The sequence below is a fragment of the Hyla sarda genome, chromosome 11 (genome assembly GCF_029499605.1).
Source record: "Hyla sarda isolate aHylSar1 chromosome 11, aHylSar1.hap1, whole genome shotgun sequence".
Classification (NCBI taxonomy): Eukaryota; Metazoa; Chordata; class Amphibia; order Anura; family Hylidae; genus Hyla; species Hyla sarda.
Genome location: NC_079199.1, coordinates 96,882,534 through 96,902,967, shown reverse-complemented (window position 1 = coordinate 96,902,967; position 20,434 = coordinate 96,882,534). Strand labels below are relative to the sequence as shown.

The 20,434-nt window shown below is 45.3% G+C and overlaps 1 protein-coding gene and 1 long non-coding RNA gene across 8 annotated transcripts in view; one reads left to right on the top strand and one right to left on the bottom strand.

The window, feature by feature from the left end:
• Nucleotides 1–389, bottom strand: part of LOC130295599 (uncharacterized) — a 205,758-nt gene extending 205,369 nt beyond the window's left edge. For all 7 annotated transcript variants that reach the window (XR_008848928.1, XR_008848929.1, XR_008848930.1 and 4 more), the window contains exon 1: nt 340–389. This is a non-coding gene — a long non-coding RNA (uncharacterized LOC130295599). The remainder of the gene's footprint in view (nt 1–339) is intronic.
• Nucleotides 390–423: 34 nt separating this feature from the next.
• On the top strand, nt 424–19,535 carry CFAP45 (cilia and flagella associated protein 45). Its single transcript, XM_056546457.1, has 12 exons — nt 424–516; nt 6,483–6,602; nt 6,870–7,003; nt 7,872–8,016; nt 8,107–8,277; nt 8,459–8,637; nt 10,135–10,264; nt 14,879–15,025; nt 16,336–16,449; nt 17,985–18,178; nt 18,266–18,490; nt 19,357–19,535. Exons 1-12 carry the CDS (start codon nt 514–516, stop codon nt 19,430–19,432), a joined length of 1,638 nt encoding a protein of 545 aa, XP_056402432.1. The 5' UTR covers nt 424–513; the 3' UTR covers nt 19,433–19,535.
• Nucleotides 19,536–20,434: the final 899 nt, after the last annotated feature.

Below are 20,434 nucleotides of genomic sequence, written 5' to 3'. Positions count from 1 at the left end.
TCTGTATAGTCGTGTGAGGGATGTCACATTACATCAGTGTTTCCCAACCAGGGTGCTTCCAGCTGTTGCAAAACTACAACTCCCAGCATGCCCGGACAGCCTTCGGCTGTCCGGGCATGCTGGGAGTTGTAGTTTTGCAACAGCTGGAGGCACCCTAGTTGGGAAACGCTGAATTAGATGGATACATGGCATCCAAAAGGGCGGGCGGGATAACACCATATAAACTGTGAGAAATATGGCAGCCGTACGCACAGGCCTCATACACGACTATTATCGGGTCACCTCACCCTACACACCCGCAGTACGACCGCAAGGAACCATAACGAAACCCGCACTAACCCTCATGAAGAGACGGCTAACACTGGATGACTAATCCTTCCCGCCTCCGGTTTACATTAGCGGCGTCACTTCCGGAGCTGTCATGGAGACCGCTTCAAGCACCGGAAGTAGCGGTTCCCCTGACAACTGGTTCACATCAAGCGCAGTAAAGACTGGAGCTGAGCGAACACAAACATGGTGAGCGGCGCTGATAAGACGGGTGTAGTGTACATGTATTATACTATAGAATACCTAATATATTACTATACTATATCTAATATACATCATATACTGTACATTATATAATATATCTAATATACCTAATATATTACTATACTATATCTAATATACATCATATACTGTACATTATATAATATATCTAATATACCTAATATATTACTATACTATATCTAATATACATCATATACTGTACATTATATAATATATCTAATATACCTAATATATTACTATACTATATCTAATATACATGATATACTGTACATAATATAATATATCTCATATACCTAATATACTGTACATAATATACTATATCTAATATACCTACTATACTATATCTAATATACTATACTCTACCTAATATACTATATCTAATATACTATATCTAATATACCTAATATACTATACCTACTATACTCTACCTAATATACTATATCTAATATACTATATCTAATATACCTAATATACTATACCTACTATACTCTATCTAATATATTATATCTAATATACCTAATATACTATACCTACTATACTCTACCTAATATACTATATCTAATATACCTACTATACTATATCTAATATACTATACCTACTATACTCTATCTAATATATTATATCTAATATACCTAATATACTATATCTAATATACTATACCTACTATACTCTATCTAATATACTATATCTAATATATCTAATATACCTACCTAATATACTGTACCTAATATACTGTACATAATATACTATATCTAATATACCTAATATACTATACTTACTATACCTACTATACTATATCTAATATACCTACCTAATATACTGTACATAATATACTTTATCTAATATACCTAATATACTATACTTACTATACCTACTATACTATATCTCATATACCTAATATACTGTACATACTATACTATATCTAATATACCTAATATACTGTACATAATATACTTTATCTACTATACACTACCTAATATACTATATCTAATATACCTAATATACTATATCTAAAATACCTACCTAATATACTGTACATAATATACTTTATCTAATATACACTACCTAATATACTATATCTAATATACCTAATATACTATACCTAATATACTATATCTAAAATACCTACCTAATATACTGTACATAATATACTGTACATAATATACTATATCTAATATACACTACCTAATATACTACGGTATATCTAATATACCCAATATACTATATCTAATATACTATACCTACTATACTCTATCTAATATACCTAATATACTATACTCTACCTAATATACTATATCTAATATACCTAATATACTGTACATACTATACTATATCTAATATACCTAATATGCTTACTAAACTATATCTAATATACTATACTTACTATACCTACTATACTCTATCTAATATACCTAATATACTGTACATAATATACTTTATCTAATATACTATATCTAATATACTATATCTAATATACCTAATATACTATATCTAATATACCTACTATACTATATCTAATATACCTACTATACTATACTATACCTTGTGTCTGCTACAGTGTATAATGTCACTGCTGGTACAGACAAAGGTGTATTCCTTATATAATCACCCATCTATCTCATATCAATCATCTATTTCTCTCCCTCTCATATCTATCTATTTATCTCATATCTATCTCTCTCCTATCTATCTATCTCATATCTATCCATCTATCTATCTCATATCTATCTCATATCTATCTATCTCATATCTATCTATATATATCATATCTATCTATCTAATATCTATCTATATATATCATATCTATCTATTTCGCATCTATCTATCTCATATCTATCTATCTCATATCTATCTATCTCATATCTATCTATCTACAGGGCTGCCATCAGAAATTTCGGGGCCCCTCACACAGCTCAAGGCCTGGGCCCCCCCCCCCCCCCCCCCGTTCCATGTAGAGATAAATGGAGGGGGTGGGCCGGCCGCAGCTTCCTGCGGGGTACAGACGTCAGCTTCCAGCAAACCGCCGGGGCCTGTGCAGAAGATCACGGGGGAGATCGCGCTTGGACCGCCCCTGCGATCTATACGCTTTTTTTCACCAGACTACTCCTTTAACAGAGGGGCCTACCCAAACTATATGGAAGCAACTATTAACAGAGGGGCCTACCCAAACTATATGGAAGCAACTATTAACAGAGGGGTCTACCCAAACTATATAGGGGGCTCCATATAATTTGGGTAGGCCCCTCTGTTAATAGTTGCCCCTATAGTTGTGGTAGGCCCCTCTGTTAATAGTTGCCCCCATAGTTGTGGTAAGCCTGGACCCCTCTCAGAGAGGCCTACAACTATATGGGGGGGGGGGACTATTAGCAAAGAGGGGCCTACAACAACTATATGGGCCGGGGCACAATTTGCCACTATATAGTTGTTGTACACCCCTGTCTGCTGTTAACTGTTGCCCCCAATGCTGTATCAATGCGCAGCGGCCGTGCTCATGGGTGTAGCTAGAAAAATTACCTTGGGGGCTCCCTACCCCTTCCCCCTGACCCCCCCCCCCCCCCAGGGCGTGGGCATTTTATAATAAGCTGCCCATTTTTTGGGTGGGGTCCGACTGCTGAGACCCCCACTGATCACCTCGGTTGAAGTGGTTCTCCAGCTGTTGGAAAGCTAAAACTCCCATCATTCTGGAGAGCCTCTGGCAATGGGAGTTGTAGTCTTGTAACAGCTGGATAGACACAGATTGGACACAGTTTTACCCATCATCACTGCAGAAGCGACTACAGCTCTGATGGGACAGTCAGGAGAATACTCAATGATATCAGTGACCTTAGTGACGTCTTCTGACTTGAGTGATATCTTCTCTGTTATCTTTTCTTCTTCATCTGGTCCAGAGACCAGGTCTTCCTCCAGCTCCATCTTCTCTGCAGAGTCTGACATCCAGACATCATTGGCTCCTCACTGTCAGCAGATCCTCATCCTCTGCATGAAGACAGTAATCATTATAACCTTGCCAGAAAGTGTACCCGAAATAAAATACTGCCCCACACTGTACCCTGAGTATAATACTGCTATACACTGTACCCACTAAATATAATACTGCCATACACTGTACCCTGAATATAATACTGCCCCACACTGTACCCACTAAATACAATACTGCCACACACTGTACCCTAAATAAAATACTGCTATACACTGTACCCACTAAATATAATACTGCCCCACACTGTACCCTGAATATAATACTGCCACACACTGTACCCACTAAATACAATACTGCCACACACTGTACCCTGAATATAATACTGCTATACACTGTACCCACTAAATATATTACTGCCCCACACTGTACCCTGAATAGAATACGGCCCCACACTGTACCCTGAATATAATACTGCCACACACTGTAGCCACTGAATATAATACTACCACACACTGTACCCTGAATGTAATACTGCCACACACTGTAGCCACTGAATATAATACTACCACACACTGTACCCTGAATATAATACTGCCCCACACTGTACCCTGAATATAATACTGCCCCACACTGTACCCTGAATATAATACTGCCCCACACTGTACCCTGAATATAATACTGGCACACACTGTACCCTGAGTATAATACTGCCCCTCACTGTACCCTAAATAAAATACTACCACAATCTGTACCCTGAATATAATACTGGCACACACTGTACCCCGAGTATAATACTGCCCCTCACTGTACCCTAAATAAAATACTACCACACACTGTACCCTGAATATAATATTGCCACACACTATAACCACTAAATATAATCCTGCCACACACTGTAACCTGGATATAATCCTGCTATACACTGTACCCTGAATTTAATACTGCCACACACTGTATCCTTAATATAATACTGCCACACACTGTACCCCTGAATACAATGCTGCCATACACTGTACCCACTAAATATAATACTGCCACACACTGTACCCTGAATATAATGCTGCCCCACACTGTACCCTGAATATAATACTGCCACACACTGTACCCTGAATATAATACTGCCACACATGCATACACATCATATATACATATACACCCCCTCTTATCCTCTGTGTCCTCATGACCCCCAAAACCCCCGCCAAACCTCTCCTCATCACCCCCATAAACCCCCTGCCAAACCTCTCCTCATCACCCCCATAACCCCCTCTGCACCTCTCATCACCCCCATAACCCCCTCTGCACCTCTTATCACCCCCATAACCCCCCCTGCACCTCTAATCACCCCCCCCCATTCACCTCTCATCCCCCCAGAACCCCCCTGCAACTCTTATCACCCCCATAACACCCCTGCACCTCTTATCACCCCCATAACCCCCCCTGCACCTCTTATCACCCCCATAACCCCCCCATGCACCTCTCATCCACCCATAACCCCCCTGCACCTCTTATCACCCCCATAACCCCCCCGCACCTCTTATCACCCCCATAACACCCCCGCACCTCTTATCACCCCCATAACACCCCTGCACCTCTTATCACCCCCATGACACCCCTGCACCTCTTATCACCACCATAACCCCCCCCACACCTCTTATCACCCGCATAACCCCCCTGCACCTCTTATCACCCCCATAACCTCCCCCCCGCACCTCTCATCACCCCGCCTACACCTCTAATCACCCCCCATTATCCCCCTTCACCTCTCATCACCCCCCCCCCTGCACCACTCATCACTTCCATAACTCCCCCTGCACCTCTCATTACCCCCATAACCCCCCTGCACCTCTCACCACCCCCATAAAGCCCCCCCCCTGCACCACTCATTCCCCCCCCCCGGCACCACTCATGTCACCCCCCCCCCCCTCTGCACCACTCATCACCCCCCCGCACCACTCATCACCCCCCCGCACCACTCATCACGCCCCCCCCGCCACCACTCATCACGCCCCCCCCCGCCACCACTCATCACGCCCCCCCCCCCGCCACCACTCATCCCCCCCCCGCCACCACTCATCACCCCCCCCCCCCCCGCCACCACTCATCCCCCCCCCCCGCCACCACTCATCACCCCCCCCCCCGCCACCACTCATCACCCCCCCCCCGCCACCACTCATCACCCCCCCGCACCACTCATCACCCCCCCCCGCACCACTCATCACCAACCCCCCCCCCCCACCCCCGCACCACTCATCACCTCTTATCACTCCCATATCACCAATCCCCCAATCCCACCCCCCGCACAAGTTCACTTACCCTGCCTGGTTCGGAGAAACCATGTGAGGCATCTGCTGCTCCTGGTGCTGGACGGGGAGGATGAAGGAGATCGCGCAGGGACAGGTCAGGTGATTGGAGTAGACGTGCGTGCCTGTGCGGGGCACGTGACCTCTCTACTCCAATCAGCCCTTGGCCTGTCCGATTCTTAAGGGGCCCGCGCCCTAGAAATTCATGTGCAGGCCCGCAAGGACTATGAGGCCCGGTCATAGTCTTTGCGGGCACCCAGCGGTCAGTGAGTGACAGTCGCAGTCACTCACTGACAAGCAGGGCCGCCACCAGGGGGGTGACAAGCCATTAAAAAAAAAAAAAAGGTCCAGGGACGTCCGGGCCTCCTGAAGCTCCGGGCCCCATAGAGGTGTATGGGTTGTACCCCCCTGATGGTGGCCCTGTCTATCTATCTCATATCTATCTATCTCATATCTGTTTATCTCATATCTATCTATATTATATCTATCATCTATCTGTTTATCTATCTATCCTCTAATTCCTGATCAATCACATGTAACCTTGCAGTTTATGTGGTAACACCCTATCCCACCCAACTGCCAGGAACCCACATTTCTGACACATGGACACACTATAAAAACTCAATAATAGAGAGACATAACATGGCCGCGCATCCACAACCTGTGCTATGATCTCTTATTCCTGGATTACATTCTCTGAAATCTTATTACAGCCAGAAAGTGTTGTGGGGTCAGTCAGCTCTGGCTCTAATGGCTCCCACCGCTCGAAAGCCTGGAAGTACCGCACCAAGGCCCTGAGCTCAGAGATCGATGAGAGTCTGTTTGGAGTGAAGGTCGGTAATGGAGTTCATTGTTTCCACATTATTAGGGTTATGTTGGGTTATTTGTATCTCTTTCTGATGACAGTGGTCCCAGTATTAGACAGTGTAGGAGCACTGATTTTTTGGGAGTTTTATATAGAAATCAATTGGAAGGCAATAGGGATCTGTTGTAAGATTTCGGGTCATGATGATGTTCATCTAAGCTTGGTACTGAGTCCCTGGGTCTCTGTTATATTGATATTAAACCCTTTTTAACAATTAATTTATTTCCCTAAAAAGCAACAACCAAGAAATGATGATCCGATTGTGCAGAAGGCTGAAACTGGACGTCGTAAAGCTGTATCAGCACCAACACGGGGTCACAAGCCCGAGACCATCCGGATCATCACTAGTGACCTAATCCGTGACCTTATGTAAGTGCAGGTTCACTTGTTATAGCTTCCTGTGCACATTTATTTTAGGGTACGTTCACACGTACATAATCTGTGGAAGAGTTTCTGCTGCAAAAATCGGCACCAGATGTGCTGCAGACCCACTCAAGTCCATAGGTAGCAACAAAATCTGCAGCGGATTATGTACATTTGAACGTACCTACAGGGTTTCCTGCAATCTAACAGAGTAAAGGAAGACCAATAGGGCCATGAGAGATTATTGGTCATGTTCTATTTTTACCCCAGCCCTTACCATAGAGGTGACAACAAATGGGAATGATGTAGTAGTGGGTACATTTTAGGTTTAAAGGTGTACTCTAGTGTTCAGTACTTATCAGCTGCTGTATGCTTCAAAGGAAGTTCATTTCTTTTTGAATTTCTTTTCTGTCTGACCACAGTGCTCTCTGCTGACACCTCTGTCCAGAACAGGAGAGGTTTGCTATGGGGATTTGCTTGTACTCTAGACAGTTCCTGACATGGACAGAGGTGTCAGCAGAGAGCACTGTGGTCAGACAGAAAATAAATTAAAAAAAGAAATGAACTTCCTGTTGAGCATACAGCAGCTGATAAGTACTGGAACACTAGAGTACCCCTTTAAACCTAAAATGTACCCACTACTACAGAACCCAGAACTGCACAACTTTCTCTGGAGTATACAGCAGCTAATAAGTACTGGAAGGATTACGATTTTTCAATAGAAGTAATTTACAAATCTGTTTAACTTTCAGACACATGTTGATTTAAAAAAAAAAAAAAAAAAAAGGAGTACCCCTTTAATGTTTCCTTTACTTGTTGCTACACACTGGATCTGTGTCCCATACATGACATTGTATACTGTTGCTATTGGCAGTGTACCCTCTGAGGACCCCTCCGGCCTGTCCTTAATCATGACCTACCAGGATTTTAGGCGCATCAAGGAAAAAGCACGGGTCCTGACCAAGGAGGAACGAGAGAAGGCTATGCAGACTTTAAAAGAGGAAAAAGAGGCTGCCATTGTAAGACAGATCCCTTACTAAGAGTATGGGCATGGGGCCATGGGGGTTACCTTTCACACTAAGGGGGTCATTCATTGTACTGAATTGCAGGAAGCAGCTAGTGAACGAAAGAACTTCATGAAACAGAAGGAGATGCTTCGTCAGAAGAACGAGAAGCTGAGTGACCTGGAGGAAGAGGCCCAGCAGAGGGCGCAATACCTCCTTCAGAGGGCCAACACTATGCGCATGGAACAGGAGGATGAAATAAAGAAAATGAATGAGGTGGGTTCAGATATTAGCTCTTTTTTAACTGGAAAGTAAGAGTTGTGCATGGTGGTTGATCATACCCACTCTCCCGTCTGAATTGAGAGCTTTTTGGGACCTCCATCTGATACCCTGCACACCTATGTTGTTCACCATTTCTGTTAAATAATTTCTTGTCACCTACTGTTTCCTCCAACAGATGATTTTACATGCTAAGTGCCACGCCATCCGTGACGCCCAAATTCTAGAAAAAAATCTCATCTCTAAGGAGCTGGAAGTAGAGGATGAGAGACTAGACCAGATGATGGAGGTGGAACGGCAAAAAGCCATCAAGATGCAGGAGGAGATTGAGGAGAAGCGGAAGATAGAAAAAATCAGGTATTGGTAATACTTGACTTTTATGAGAAGAGGGAACTGTATGTTCTACTTTTACCCAACAATTCTAATGGTGTAAAATACACAAAAAGGGACATTCTAGGACTTAATTAATGGTTATCTCTTCTTAATGTGCGCTGGGGAAATACAGAGCAGGTAAAGAGCTGGGTCCAGGGGGGTCCAGCTGTGAAAAGTGCCGGCTGGTAACTACAGCTGGCACCCACCTGCAGTAAAATCGAAATCAGAAATAACCCGGAAATGTCTAACCCTCTAGATGCTATGTAGGCAATTTTACAGAGACCAACATCAAACAACAGGATCGCAATGAGGATCGCATGATGTCTTTGTGCTGTCATGGCATCTGTGGGCTTAGTGAAAACCTCCAGGCCTGCCATGACAGTACTTCTATTACTTGTATTATGGGATCAGTTAAATTACAGTATACTGCAATTCATTAGACCCTTAAAGGGACTATAAGTATTAAAAATACAATATAAAAGTTCTAAATAGCCACTTTCCCCTTGTATTACAAAAAATCTAAACTATATAAAAATAAACATATTTGGTATTGCCACAGATGAACATGTCTGAACTAAGATAATTGAGGCCTCACACAGCTCTGTACAAGGTAAAATAAAAAGTCACAGGTGTCAACATATGATGCAAATCAATTTATTAAGTAGGAAATAGAGCCGAAATTAGTTTTGGGAGAATTAACTCAATTGGATTCAAATGCAATCCTGTGCATGTTGTTCAGTTACTATTTGCTGTGCCAGGGAACACAGCCATGATCGGTACTGGAGATACGATCCTCACAGACCTTATAGATCATTAATATTAACCCCGTAACTCCTCATGATGTGTGTGAATATATATATATATATATATATATATATATATATATTCCATGGGTGCTTAAAGGGGTACTCCGCCCCTAGACATCTTGTCCTCTATCCTTTGGATAGGGGATAAGATGTCTAGGGGCCAGAGTACCCCTTTAAGGACATAGGGAGCAGGCTCCTGACTCGATCCCCGCAGGGTCAGAGGCCACACTAATAACCAGATATTTTTCGCAATTTTTACAGCTTGCTATCAACCCTTTAGAATCCTAAAGTTCACAGGGTCATCTAAATGCACGTTAGAACATGTGTTGGTGGTGCAGTTGTTCAGGTCAACAGGACTGTGGGGAGCTGAACTGTTGCCACGGCACCCCGAGGCCTTACATTGGTTTCCGTGGTTGCCAGGGATCTCCTATTGATAGAGCATGCCTGTTGCAGGTTCTATCAGCAAAGCACAGATGTGATGGATCAATGCAGCACAAATGCACTGCACTGGTCTGTAGGAGCGATTGAACAATTGCTCCCGCAGGTCCCCTAAATATGTGTAATAAGATAATGATAATATATAATGGAACTTGATATCAGTACGAGATATGTAAATATTCTAGGAAATCTTGCACCCATATATACGTCAGTGAAATTAGTGACTTTTTCTCTCCAGAGGTAAACTCCACATCATTAAACAGATGGAGGAAAATGAGCATTCAAGGATTTTGGAAGAAGAACAGAGAGACCAAGAAGCTCAGCAGATGCTTCAGTATCTAGAGGAGCTTCAGATGGAGGATTACAAGGTGATCAGTAAGAACAGTTGTGCTAATGTGGACAGTGCTGCATGGAGGACTCATAAAGCTGCCACTCTACCCAGCCAGTCACATACTAAAATGTGGACACATGCCAGGGCTCACTGGGCTATAGATGAGCAAGGTTATCTCTCAATTATCCTTTATCTATCTGCTCCATTGGGGGACACAGACCGTAGGTGTATCTTGCTGTCTCTAGGAGGTGTGACACTATGGTAACAAAAAAAGTCGGCTCCTCCAGGCAGGCTATACCCGCCTTCAGGCTCTGAGCTAGTCAGTTTAAGCTTAGTGTCTGAGGAGGTGGACATGGTTTGGGCTATCCAGACCAGGTCTTCTGTTTTTTTATTTTCCTAGTATAGGGACGTGTTAGTTTTTTTATTCCATTTTCTTTTCCGTTTTCAGGTGGGGACTTAGGGACTGCGGTTCCCTGTTTCCCCATTGCGAGTGAGGGGGCACAGACATTGCGTATATACGCTGTTAACCCCCCTCGCCAACGGTCAGCGCCTGGGTGGTACCTCATGGGTCCGGGTCCCCCTATGTCTCTGCTCGCCTTGCTCGCGCATAGCAGCTAGGCGTGATGCGGGGACCATAAGCTGGCTGAAGACTTCACTGAAGACTCCATTAGGTAAGTTCTTCTGACTGAGGTAAGTACTTTCCCCCCTTTTTTCTCCAGGTATGGACTCGCAACCTCTGGAGACCCCCTGTTTTTGGCCCACCTTCACTTTTATGGGGCTCCATTTTACAGGGGCTGATTCTTTTTATTGGGGGAGCAGTGGCACCTAAGGGGGCATATATAACAGGGCACTTTATTTTACTAGGTGTGTGTGTGTGTGCAAGTCGGACTCCAGCCGGTCCGCCCATTTTGCACCCAAATCGGGCAACCGCAAGCCCACTTCTGCTGAAGTCAGGCCCCCACCCGTGTTTTCTTTCGGGTGGGAGGTCGTCTCTTGTTTTCCGAGACATCTGGACTTCACACATTCAGGACTCTGGGGTCAGGGATGTGGTGTCCGACGGTTACTGGATCGAATTTGCCTTCCTTACGAGGGATCGCGTTTTGCGATCCCGGGCCCCCCGGTCTCCCCCTCTGGCGATGCAATTTCGAGCGGCTCTCCAGGTTCGGGGTTCTATTCAGATTTTTTTGTGGTCCTCAGGATGGACGGTTCTGTGCGACCAATCCAACCGTCACATTCTCATCCACTACTTCCTAATGAATGGAATCTCTCCGTTCGGTGGTGGCGTCCCTGTAACAAGGGGAGTTACCTTCATCGGTGGACATCAAGGATGCCTACCTCCACGTGACAATATTTCCGGGCCATCATCAGTACCTCTGCTTGCGGTCCCGGAGGGGCATTTTCAATTCGTGGCCCTCCCCTTTGGTTTGGCCACGGCTCCTCGGGTCCTTACAAAGATCCTTGCGCCAGTGTTGGGCCTGTTTGGTCGAGGGGAATCTCGGCGATATCCTATCTGGACGACCCTCTCATCAAGGCTCCGACCAGCGCCCAGACTCTGGAGAATCTGGACGTCACTCTCCACTCTCTGACTCGCTTCGGGTGGATGGTCAACTGGGACAAGTCAGTCTTCTGTCCTACCCAGTCTCTAACCTTCATGGGACTTCGATTCGACGGCCTCTGCCCGCATTTGTCTTCCGCCGGACAAACGTCTGGCGCTCTGGTCGGGGGTCCGCCCCCTTTGGACCCAGGTGTCAGTCTCCATCTGCACAGTATGGATGTCCTGGGTCGGGTGGTGGCAACTATGGAGGCTGTACCCTTTGCCCAGTTTCATTACTGCCCCCTTCAGATGGCGATTCTCTCTCGATGGAACAGGTTTCCTCTGTCCCTTGATCGTCAGATTGTTCTCCCTCGCAGGGTCCGTCAGTCTCTGCTCTGGTGGCTCCGCTCCCCCCTTCTTCTCCAAGGGCGGTCCTTTCTTCCCCTTCTCTGGCGGGTTGTTACACAGGTTGCCAGCCTGTCGGCCTGGGGCGGCGTGTTCAGGGATTGGACGGTCCAGGGACTCTGGTCTCCCCAGGAGACCCTTCTTCAGATAAACATATTGGAATTACGGGCGATTCTTCTTTGTCTTCTTCATTGGGAGCCCCGTCTTCCGTCCCGTCCTGTCCGCGTTCAGTCGGACAACGCCACAGCCGTGGCGTACATAAATGGGCGGCACTCGCAGCTCGGCAGCCATGGCCGAGGTAACCAGAATTCTCTCTTGGGCGGAGAGCAAGGTTCCGGCCATTTCGGCGATCCACATTCCGGGAGTGCTCAACTGGGAAGCAGACTTCCTCAGTCGGTCCTCATCCGACACCGGCGAGTGGTCTCTTCATCCGGAGGTCTTCACGCAGCTCTGCAACCTCTGGGGCATTCCGGACGTGGACCTCTTCGCGTCCCGGCACAATCAGAAAATCCTTCCGTTTGTGTCCAAGTCCCAAGGACCCTCAGGCTGTGGACGCCCTAGTGATTCCTTGGGCGGGGTTCGCCCTACCTTATCTGTTTCCTCCTCTTCCCCTCCTTCCCAGGGTGCTGAGGAAGCTCAAAGCAGAGGACGTCCCCGCCATTCTGGTAGCTCCAGATTGGCCCCGAAGGTCGTGGTACGCCGACGTAGTCAGGCTCCTGGACGACCCTCCTCTGCGCCTTCCGCTCCGCCCGGATCTACTCTCTCAGGGTCCTCTTTGCCACCCCAATTTACAGTCGCTGCATTTGATGGCGTGGCGGTTGAGCCCGCGGGTTCTCTTCCTAAGTCATTCACACCATGCTCAAGGCTCGTAAGCCCTCCTCCACAAGAATTTACCACCATACTTGGCGGTCTTATTTTCGTTGGTGTGAAGCTCAGGACTTCTCCCCGGTGACCTTCTCTGTTCCCCGTCTTCTCTCCTTTTTGCAGTTGGGGTTGGAACTGGGGTTGTCTCTCAGTTCCCTTAAAGGTCAGGTTTCGGCCCTTACTGTTCCTTTCCAGCGGCCCCTGGCTTCTAATTCTCATGTCCGGACCTTCCTGCAAGGAGTGGCGCACACTTTTCCTCCTTATCGGTCACCCTCTCCTCCTTGGGACTTGAATTCAGTTCTGAGTGCCCTCCAGGGTGCACCCTTTGAGCCCCTTAGAGAGGTGTCTCTCCGCCTCTTTTCTTGGAAAGTGGCGTTTCTGGTGGCTATCGCCTCCATCCGGAGGGTGTCTGAATTGGCAGGTCTTTCCTGCCGTTCTCCGTTTCTGGTGATCCACCAGGACAAGGTCGTTTTCCGGCCAGACCCTTCCTTTTTACCTAAGGTGGTCTCGGCCTTTCATCTCAATGAGGACATTGTCCTCCCGTCCTATTGCCCGGCTCCTTCTCATCCTAAGGAGCGCTTACTACACAATCTGGACGTAGTTCGGGCTGCTCGGTCTTATCTCTCCATGACTTCTTCGTTTCGTCAGTGTGATTCCCTTTTCGTCCTCATGGAAGGTCGTCGCAAGGGACAACCTGCTTCCTAGGCCACCATTTCTAGGTGGATTCGGTCCGCCATTTCGGAAGCCTATCGCTGTAAGGGGAAGATTCCTCCTTTCAGGGTTGTGGCTCATTCCACACGTTCTGTTGGGGCATCCCGGGCTCTCCAGAATAGAGCCTCGGCCTCGCAGATTTGCAAGGCGGCTACCTGGTCGTCTTTGCACACTCTCTCGAGGTTCTACCGGGTTCATACTTTCGCATCGGCTGATGCTAGTCTGGGGCGTAAAGTATTGCAGGCGGCAGTGGATCGGCCATCTGCCTGACTGCTTATCTGCCCACCCAAGAGACTGCTTTGGTACGTCCCACGGTCTGTATCCCCCAATGGAGCCGATAGAGAAAAGGAGATTTTTGTTTACTTACCGTAAAATCTCTTTCTTGAAGGATCCATTGGGGGACACAGCTCCCGCCCTTTTTGGGTTTTTCCTTTGGTTCTCCGTCCGAGGGTGTATTCAGTTATGTTTTTTCTTCTGGTTCTCGGACAGTTTTTTGTTTTTCCTTGACCTATTGGTCTCCTCCTATTGCTCTGGAACTTAAACTGACTAGCTCAGAGCCTTTTTTTGTTACCATAGTGTCATACCTCCTAGAGACAGCAAGATACACCCAAGGTCTGTGTCCCCCAATGGATCCTTCGAGAAAGAGATTTTACGGTAAGTGTTAAAAAATCTCCTTTTATCCACAGAATAGGAGATAAGTAACTGATTGCGGGGGTCCAACCGATGGGACCCCCCATGATCTCCGGAAGGGCAAGTGAGAAGCGCGTGCGGTAGATGGCACATGCTCCATTCATTTTTTATGGGAGAGCCGTAGATGCCGGTGTGCTGTTCTTGGGTCTTTCCAGCACTCCCATAGAAATGAATGGAAGGCGTGCCGTCTACCGCATCCACTTCTCAGAGTCGGGGTGCCGTACCGGAGATCACAAGGGGTCCAATTGGTTGGATCCCCCGCGATCAGCTTTTTATGCCCTATCCTGGGGATAGGGGATAAGATATTTTTCTCTGAACAATCACTTTAACTACAATATATTATTTGTACTGACTAACCCGAGGACATAAATGTTTGGCAGAAAGTGGTAGAGAAAACAACACTCTATCAATATGTGTTTTAAAAATAACTTTTTTTTTTTTTGCCAGGATATGGATAAGAAGAAACAAGAACAACTAGAAATCCAGGCAGAGATCAAACGTATCAACGCTGAGAATGAGAGGAAGAAAAGAGAGAGGAAGGAGCAGGAGCAGCTGGCAGACCTACGCGTGCTGGAATACACCAAGCAGAAACTGGTAAGAGGAGATGATGAGGCTATATTTAAAGGCATTATGCACTTCTTTTCAATAAGAGTAAGTAATCCATGCAGGCGTTATCCAGGAATAGAAAAATTTAGCAAATTTCTTCCCAAAACAGAGCCACACCTGTCCTCAAGTTGTGTGTGGTATTACAACTCAGGTTCATTCACTTCAATGAAACTGAGCTGCAATAACACAAACAAATTGAGGACAGGAGTGGTGCAGTTTTTATTAAAGAAATCAGCTATATTTTTCTATTAAGGCAGTGATTCCTAAACAGGGCACCTTCAGCTGTTGCAAAACTACAACCCATTGACTGTCTGTGAACCTGTATTTTTTATGTTTTTTTCATTAAAAAAAAAAAAAAATGGCTGAAGTTGCAGATGTATTTTCAGCCATTTGTTGCATTGGGGACATTTTTTTTTCCAGAAATTTTTTTGAGGTTGTACCTAAAGCTATAGCCCAAATAATATCTGTTTGCAATTAGCCCATATTTTGGGCTGTTAATGGCTCAAAATATATGACAGAAAAAAATTTAAACAATAAATGGCTAAAAGAAAAGGCCTGACACTTAATTTTAGGGCTGTAATATTTTTGGTTGTAAAATCAATATTAGTGTTTCCTAACCAGGGTGCCTCCAAATGTTGCACAACTACAACTCTCAGCATGCCTGGACAGCCAAAGGCTGGTGGTAAAATCAGTGTCCGTGTTTCCCAAGTCATGATACCTCCAGATGTTGCAAAACTACAACTCCTAGCATGCCCGGACAGCCAAAGGCTGTCCGAGCATGCTGGGAGTTGTAGTTTTGCAACAGGCACACTAATTGTATAACACTTTTTTTTTTTTTTTTTTAAATAAAATTTTATTTGGTTTTCATAATACAACAAGGGTTCCGGGAAGCTCCCAGAGAGGATATATAAGTACCGTAGTAAATAGCATATACATCATATCAGCCAAAACACCGCTAACAAAGTACAGCAGATATTACATGTTTGCTATGACATCCCGAGTCCCTCCCACCCACCCTCCCCCTCCCCTTATAACATCCAACTCAGCCCCAATAAACACAACAAAGCCAATGTGGGTCTCCCATTCCCGATAACACTTTTTTTTATATGTGTGTGTATGTGTGTGAACAAACAGCCCTTTCCCCATTCAATTCTATTGAATCCAGTGGGAAAATACAGCCATTTTTTTTTTTTTTTTTTTTTTTTAAGCTTCAAAAAATCCGTATATGCACATAGCCTCATTTTGCTGTTTCTCCTACCTAAATTGGATCATCATTGTGTCTTCTTTTATTCACACAGGCTCGAGAAGCAGAATATGAGGCGGAGCAGGAGAAAATTAAGAAGGAGAAAGAAAAGGAAGTTGCCCGCCTCCGAGCGCTGCAGGAAAGAGCCAGGGACCACCGCGCAGAGCAGGTATTTACATCTCTTGGCAACCTTGGTAGAAACCTTAGCAGAAGGTTCCAAAGCTAATAATCCACCAAACAATATAAGTATTTTCAGCTGAATTATTTGACAAAATGCCAAGCTGGAGGGTGGTGGCATTCGGCACGTCACATATACCAATGAACATGTGGTGTCTTTTCTTGTTTTCATAAACCTGTTCTTTCAGGTGTCCTTTCCCCTTCAATAGCTTGTACAGCCGAGAGCTTTTTCTCCCAATCCCACATAGTCTGTGTTCACACGGCACAATGTCCGTGACGAATTCCGCATGAGTTTCTGCAGCAGGTGAGTCCCATTGATTTCAATGGGATTCTGCCGCTCTGTTCGCACGTTGGAAATTCCAGAGCAGCAACATCTGCCGCGGAAATCGTACATTGCACTGTGTGAACATAGCCATACAGATATTCAGGTGTTTTTAATGGGAAGAGAATTACTACCTCTGGTAGCAACTTATCTCTGTATTCACATATCTGTGGCAGCGCCAATAGACAATGAATGTAGTGGAGTTGCGAACATGCAAACATAGCTCTATTTTGCTGGGAAATTTAGGACCCTGTTCTCAAGATCGCATGTGGTCTGACCGCTAGATGCGGAAGTGTTATTGGCTAGAATATTTTGTCAATAGTCTAGATATCTCTATGGGTTTGATGAAAATACAGCTGAATAGATACTTTGAAGTTCAGCTCCCAAAACACCTATGGCACTGCTCGGAGATTTCCATTATCTGTACTGTACTTTATTTGAATCTCCCGAAAGCTGGAAATTTTTGAAGTGGTTTCATGAGGATTTTTGTGCTTGACTCCATTGAGTTCAACCTAAAACCCTACTGTGGTGATCCAGAGGAAGGCAAATTGCCCCATAACAGAGGAAAAAAAATTCCTTCCCGACTCTAATATGACATCAGAATAAATCCCTGGATCAATGCTCTACGCCCATAAATCTAGTTTCCATAACCTGTAATATTATATTTTAAATTTTCTATTGGGTCAGACATCACGACATCATTTGGCAGAGAGTTCCATAGTCTCACTGATCTTACAGTAAAGAATCTCTGTCAGTGATGATGGTGAAACCTTTTTCCCTCTAAATGTAGAGGATATCCCCTTGTCATGGTTATCGGCCCAAGTACAAAAAGATCTCTAGAAAGATCTCTGTACTGTCCATTCATATATTTGTACATTGTGGTCAGATCGCCCCTAAGACGTCTTTTCTCCAAACTAAATAACTCCAAGATGATGTTTATTTCTTCACTAGTGCAGCTGAAACATTTTCTTGTCAAACACTGTTGATGAAATAAACTTCACCTTATTTTTTACTCGGACCTTTGTGTTCTGTGCTTATCGACATCTCCTTTAAAGAAGAGTGGAGGTCCACCATTTGGGACTTCACTTATGTGATCTTTGGAAATATTTTCATGACTAGTTTAGAAAATCTCTTTTGATGGTTTTGTCCTTATAAAGGATAAAAGAAGCAATATCATCCTTTGTCGAATAAATCTTCTATTGCAGGATGCTCTTCGGGCCAAGAGAAACCAAGAAGCCATGGAGAGATCCTGGCGTCAGAAAGAAAAGGAAGAAGCATTGAAGCAAACAGAGATGAACGCTACTTTGAAGAAGACTCGGCTGGAGCAGGTGGCTCAGAAGGAGCACTTCTTGGCCGTGCAGGCCCAGAGGGATCGGGCAGAATTTGAAAGGGTTTTACGGTATGGAAGATGATAAGTTCAGCTGTAACAGGTTAGTGATGTTTAGGTGCAGTTCCTTCATAATCTTCTCTGATCCACTCATCCCAGAGTCCAACGAGAACTGATGGAGAAAGACCGCAAAGAGCAGGAGCAAAAGGTTCATGAGGTGGGGAAACATGCAGGAGAACTGAGGCGTCAGGTGCGGGAGAATGAGCAGAAGCAAGTCCTAGATCGTATCTCCCACTTTGAGGAGGGGAAGAGGCTGGATGAGGAGGCCCGACAACGCAGGGCACGCCTGGATGAACTGAAACAGAAGAAGTTGGAGGAGCTGAGGTGAGTATGAGGGAGACAAGATGCCGTATTGCAACTGTGAGAGTTAGTATGCAGTAAACATCTTGTGCAGAAAGAGCATTGGTCATATGCATTCACCACATACACCTCCTCTTTGGCCTAGCAGGGGTTAGTGTCCCCATGTGTCTTTATTCTCCAAAAAAATATGTTTATTCTGTGTCCCACTGGGTCTGAGAGGCGTGGCCAGGGGTCTGCTGTGCCCCCACGCCAAAGTGCTTCTCTCCACTATGTCACACCTCTTTGATTGACACACCCATGATGGCAGCTCTTTGTGTTTTGTCCGTACGTGCGCAATAGGCTTCCCAATCCACAGAGGCCGTCGACAGGAGAGCTCTTCTGATGACGGCCTCTAGGGATTTTGAAGCTCACAGAGCATGTGCGGACGAAACACACAGGGCTGCCATCTTGTATGTGTCAATCAAAGCAGCGTGGCCATGCCTCTATGACCCAATGGATACAGAATAAATATTATTTTTTAAAGAATAAAGACACAAGATTGCATAAAACGGTATGTTTGGCATGGGGACACCAACTCCTACTAGGCTATGGGGGCAAATGTATGTAGTGAATCTATATGACAGATGCTCTAGAAAGGTTTTATGACAATTACAACCCACAGAGACCAGGCTTTTCTATAGAAAATATGACAAATATGATTTGTCTTTGCAGAATTAGGCCAGCTTGCATATGTAAAGTCTAGGAAAGCTGAGTAAAATCCCATGTAATCCGCTGTAATGTTTGACACCCTAGTTTCCCAGACACAGATATAGCTCCTAGTTTGACACAAGTTAAGGACTGGTTTACAGTTCAGTCACTGGCCATTCATCTTGTTCATTATTCTCTTTCAGAATGGCTGGACTCCCTGACAAGTACTGCTCAATGGTTGCCCGAAAAACTGACGCTCCTCTCACCACTGTCCACTAAGGAGCACGGATCCCCAGACTGGCCAGAAGTGTGTCAATAGTCATTAGAGTCTTTCCCTTTTTGTCTGTTTTTGACAAACAATACACACATTTATCTGATTATGTGTTTTTTGTCGGTGCGGTTTGTCTTATTTTACCAGCAGAGGGCGCTGAAAGGAAATATAATCACATACTGAAGTGTATTCCAACCAATGTGCCTCAAGCTGTTGCAAAACTACCACTCCCAGCATGCCTTTAGTTTTGCAACAGCTGGTTTGTGTGGAGCAGTGTAGACTAATCATAGTGCCCATGTTGACCCCTGTCCAACACCGAACATGCCTACAATGGGCACTGGAGTAGAGCCCTGCATTGGGATTAGGATCCTGTGGGACCCAATAGAAAACTTGCGGTCAGTAATAAGGGTTGTTGGGGGCATATACAGAACATACAGCGGGTCCCGCAAAATCCTGCACAGTCCTGCAAACCTCTGAAATGGCACTAGGGGGTATTAAAATGGCAAGGGGGGGGGGCTGGGGGGTGATGAATTTACACAAAGGGGTGATGAAATGGCACTAGAGCATGATGAAATGGCACATTGGGATGATAAAAAGGCTTGGGAGGGGGTAAAATGGCACAAGGGGGGGGGTTATGAAATGGCACAAGCAGGTGATGAAATAGCACAAGGGTAATGAAATGGCACAGTGGGGTAATGAAATGGCACAGTGGGGTAATGAAATGGCACAAGGGGGTAACAAAATGACACAGGGTGGTGAAATGACACAGAGGGTGGTGAAATGGCACAAGGGGGTGGTGAAATGGCACAAGGTGGTGGTGAAATGGCCCAAGGGAGTGATGTAATGGCACAAGGCGGTGGTGAAATGGCACAAGGGAGTGATGTAATGGCACAAGGCAATAATTAAATGGCACGGGGGGTGTAATGAAATGGCACAAAGGAGTGGGGAAATGGCACAAAGGGGTGTTAAAGTGGCACAAGGGGTAATAAAATGGCACAAAAGGGGGTGAT

Coding starts and splice junctions, on each gene's coding strand:
- CFAP45 (XM_056546457.1), top strand. Junction 8,278..8,458: donor AAATAAAGAAAATGAATGAG/GTGGGTTCAGAT, acceptor TTCCTCCAACAG/ATGATTTTACATGCTAAGTG. Junction 8,638..10,134: donor CGGAAGATAGAAAAAATCAG/GTATTGGTAATA, acceptor TTTTCTCTCCAG/AGGTAAACTCCACATCATTA.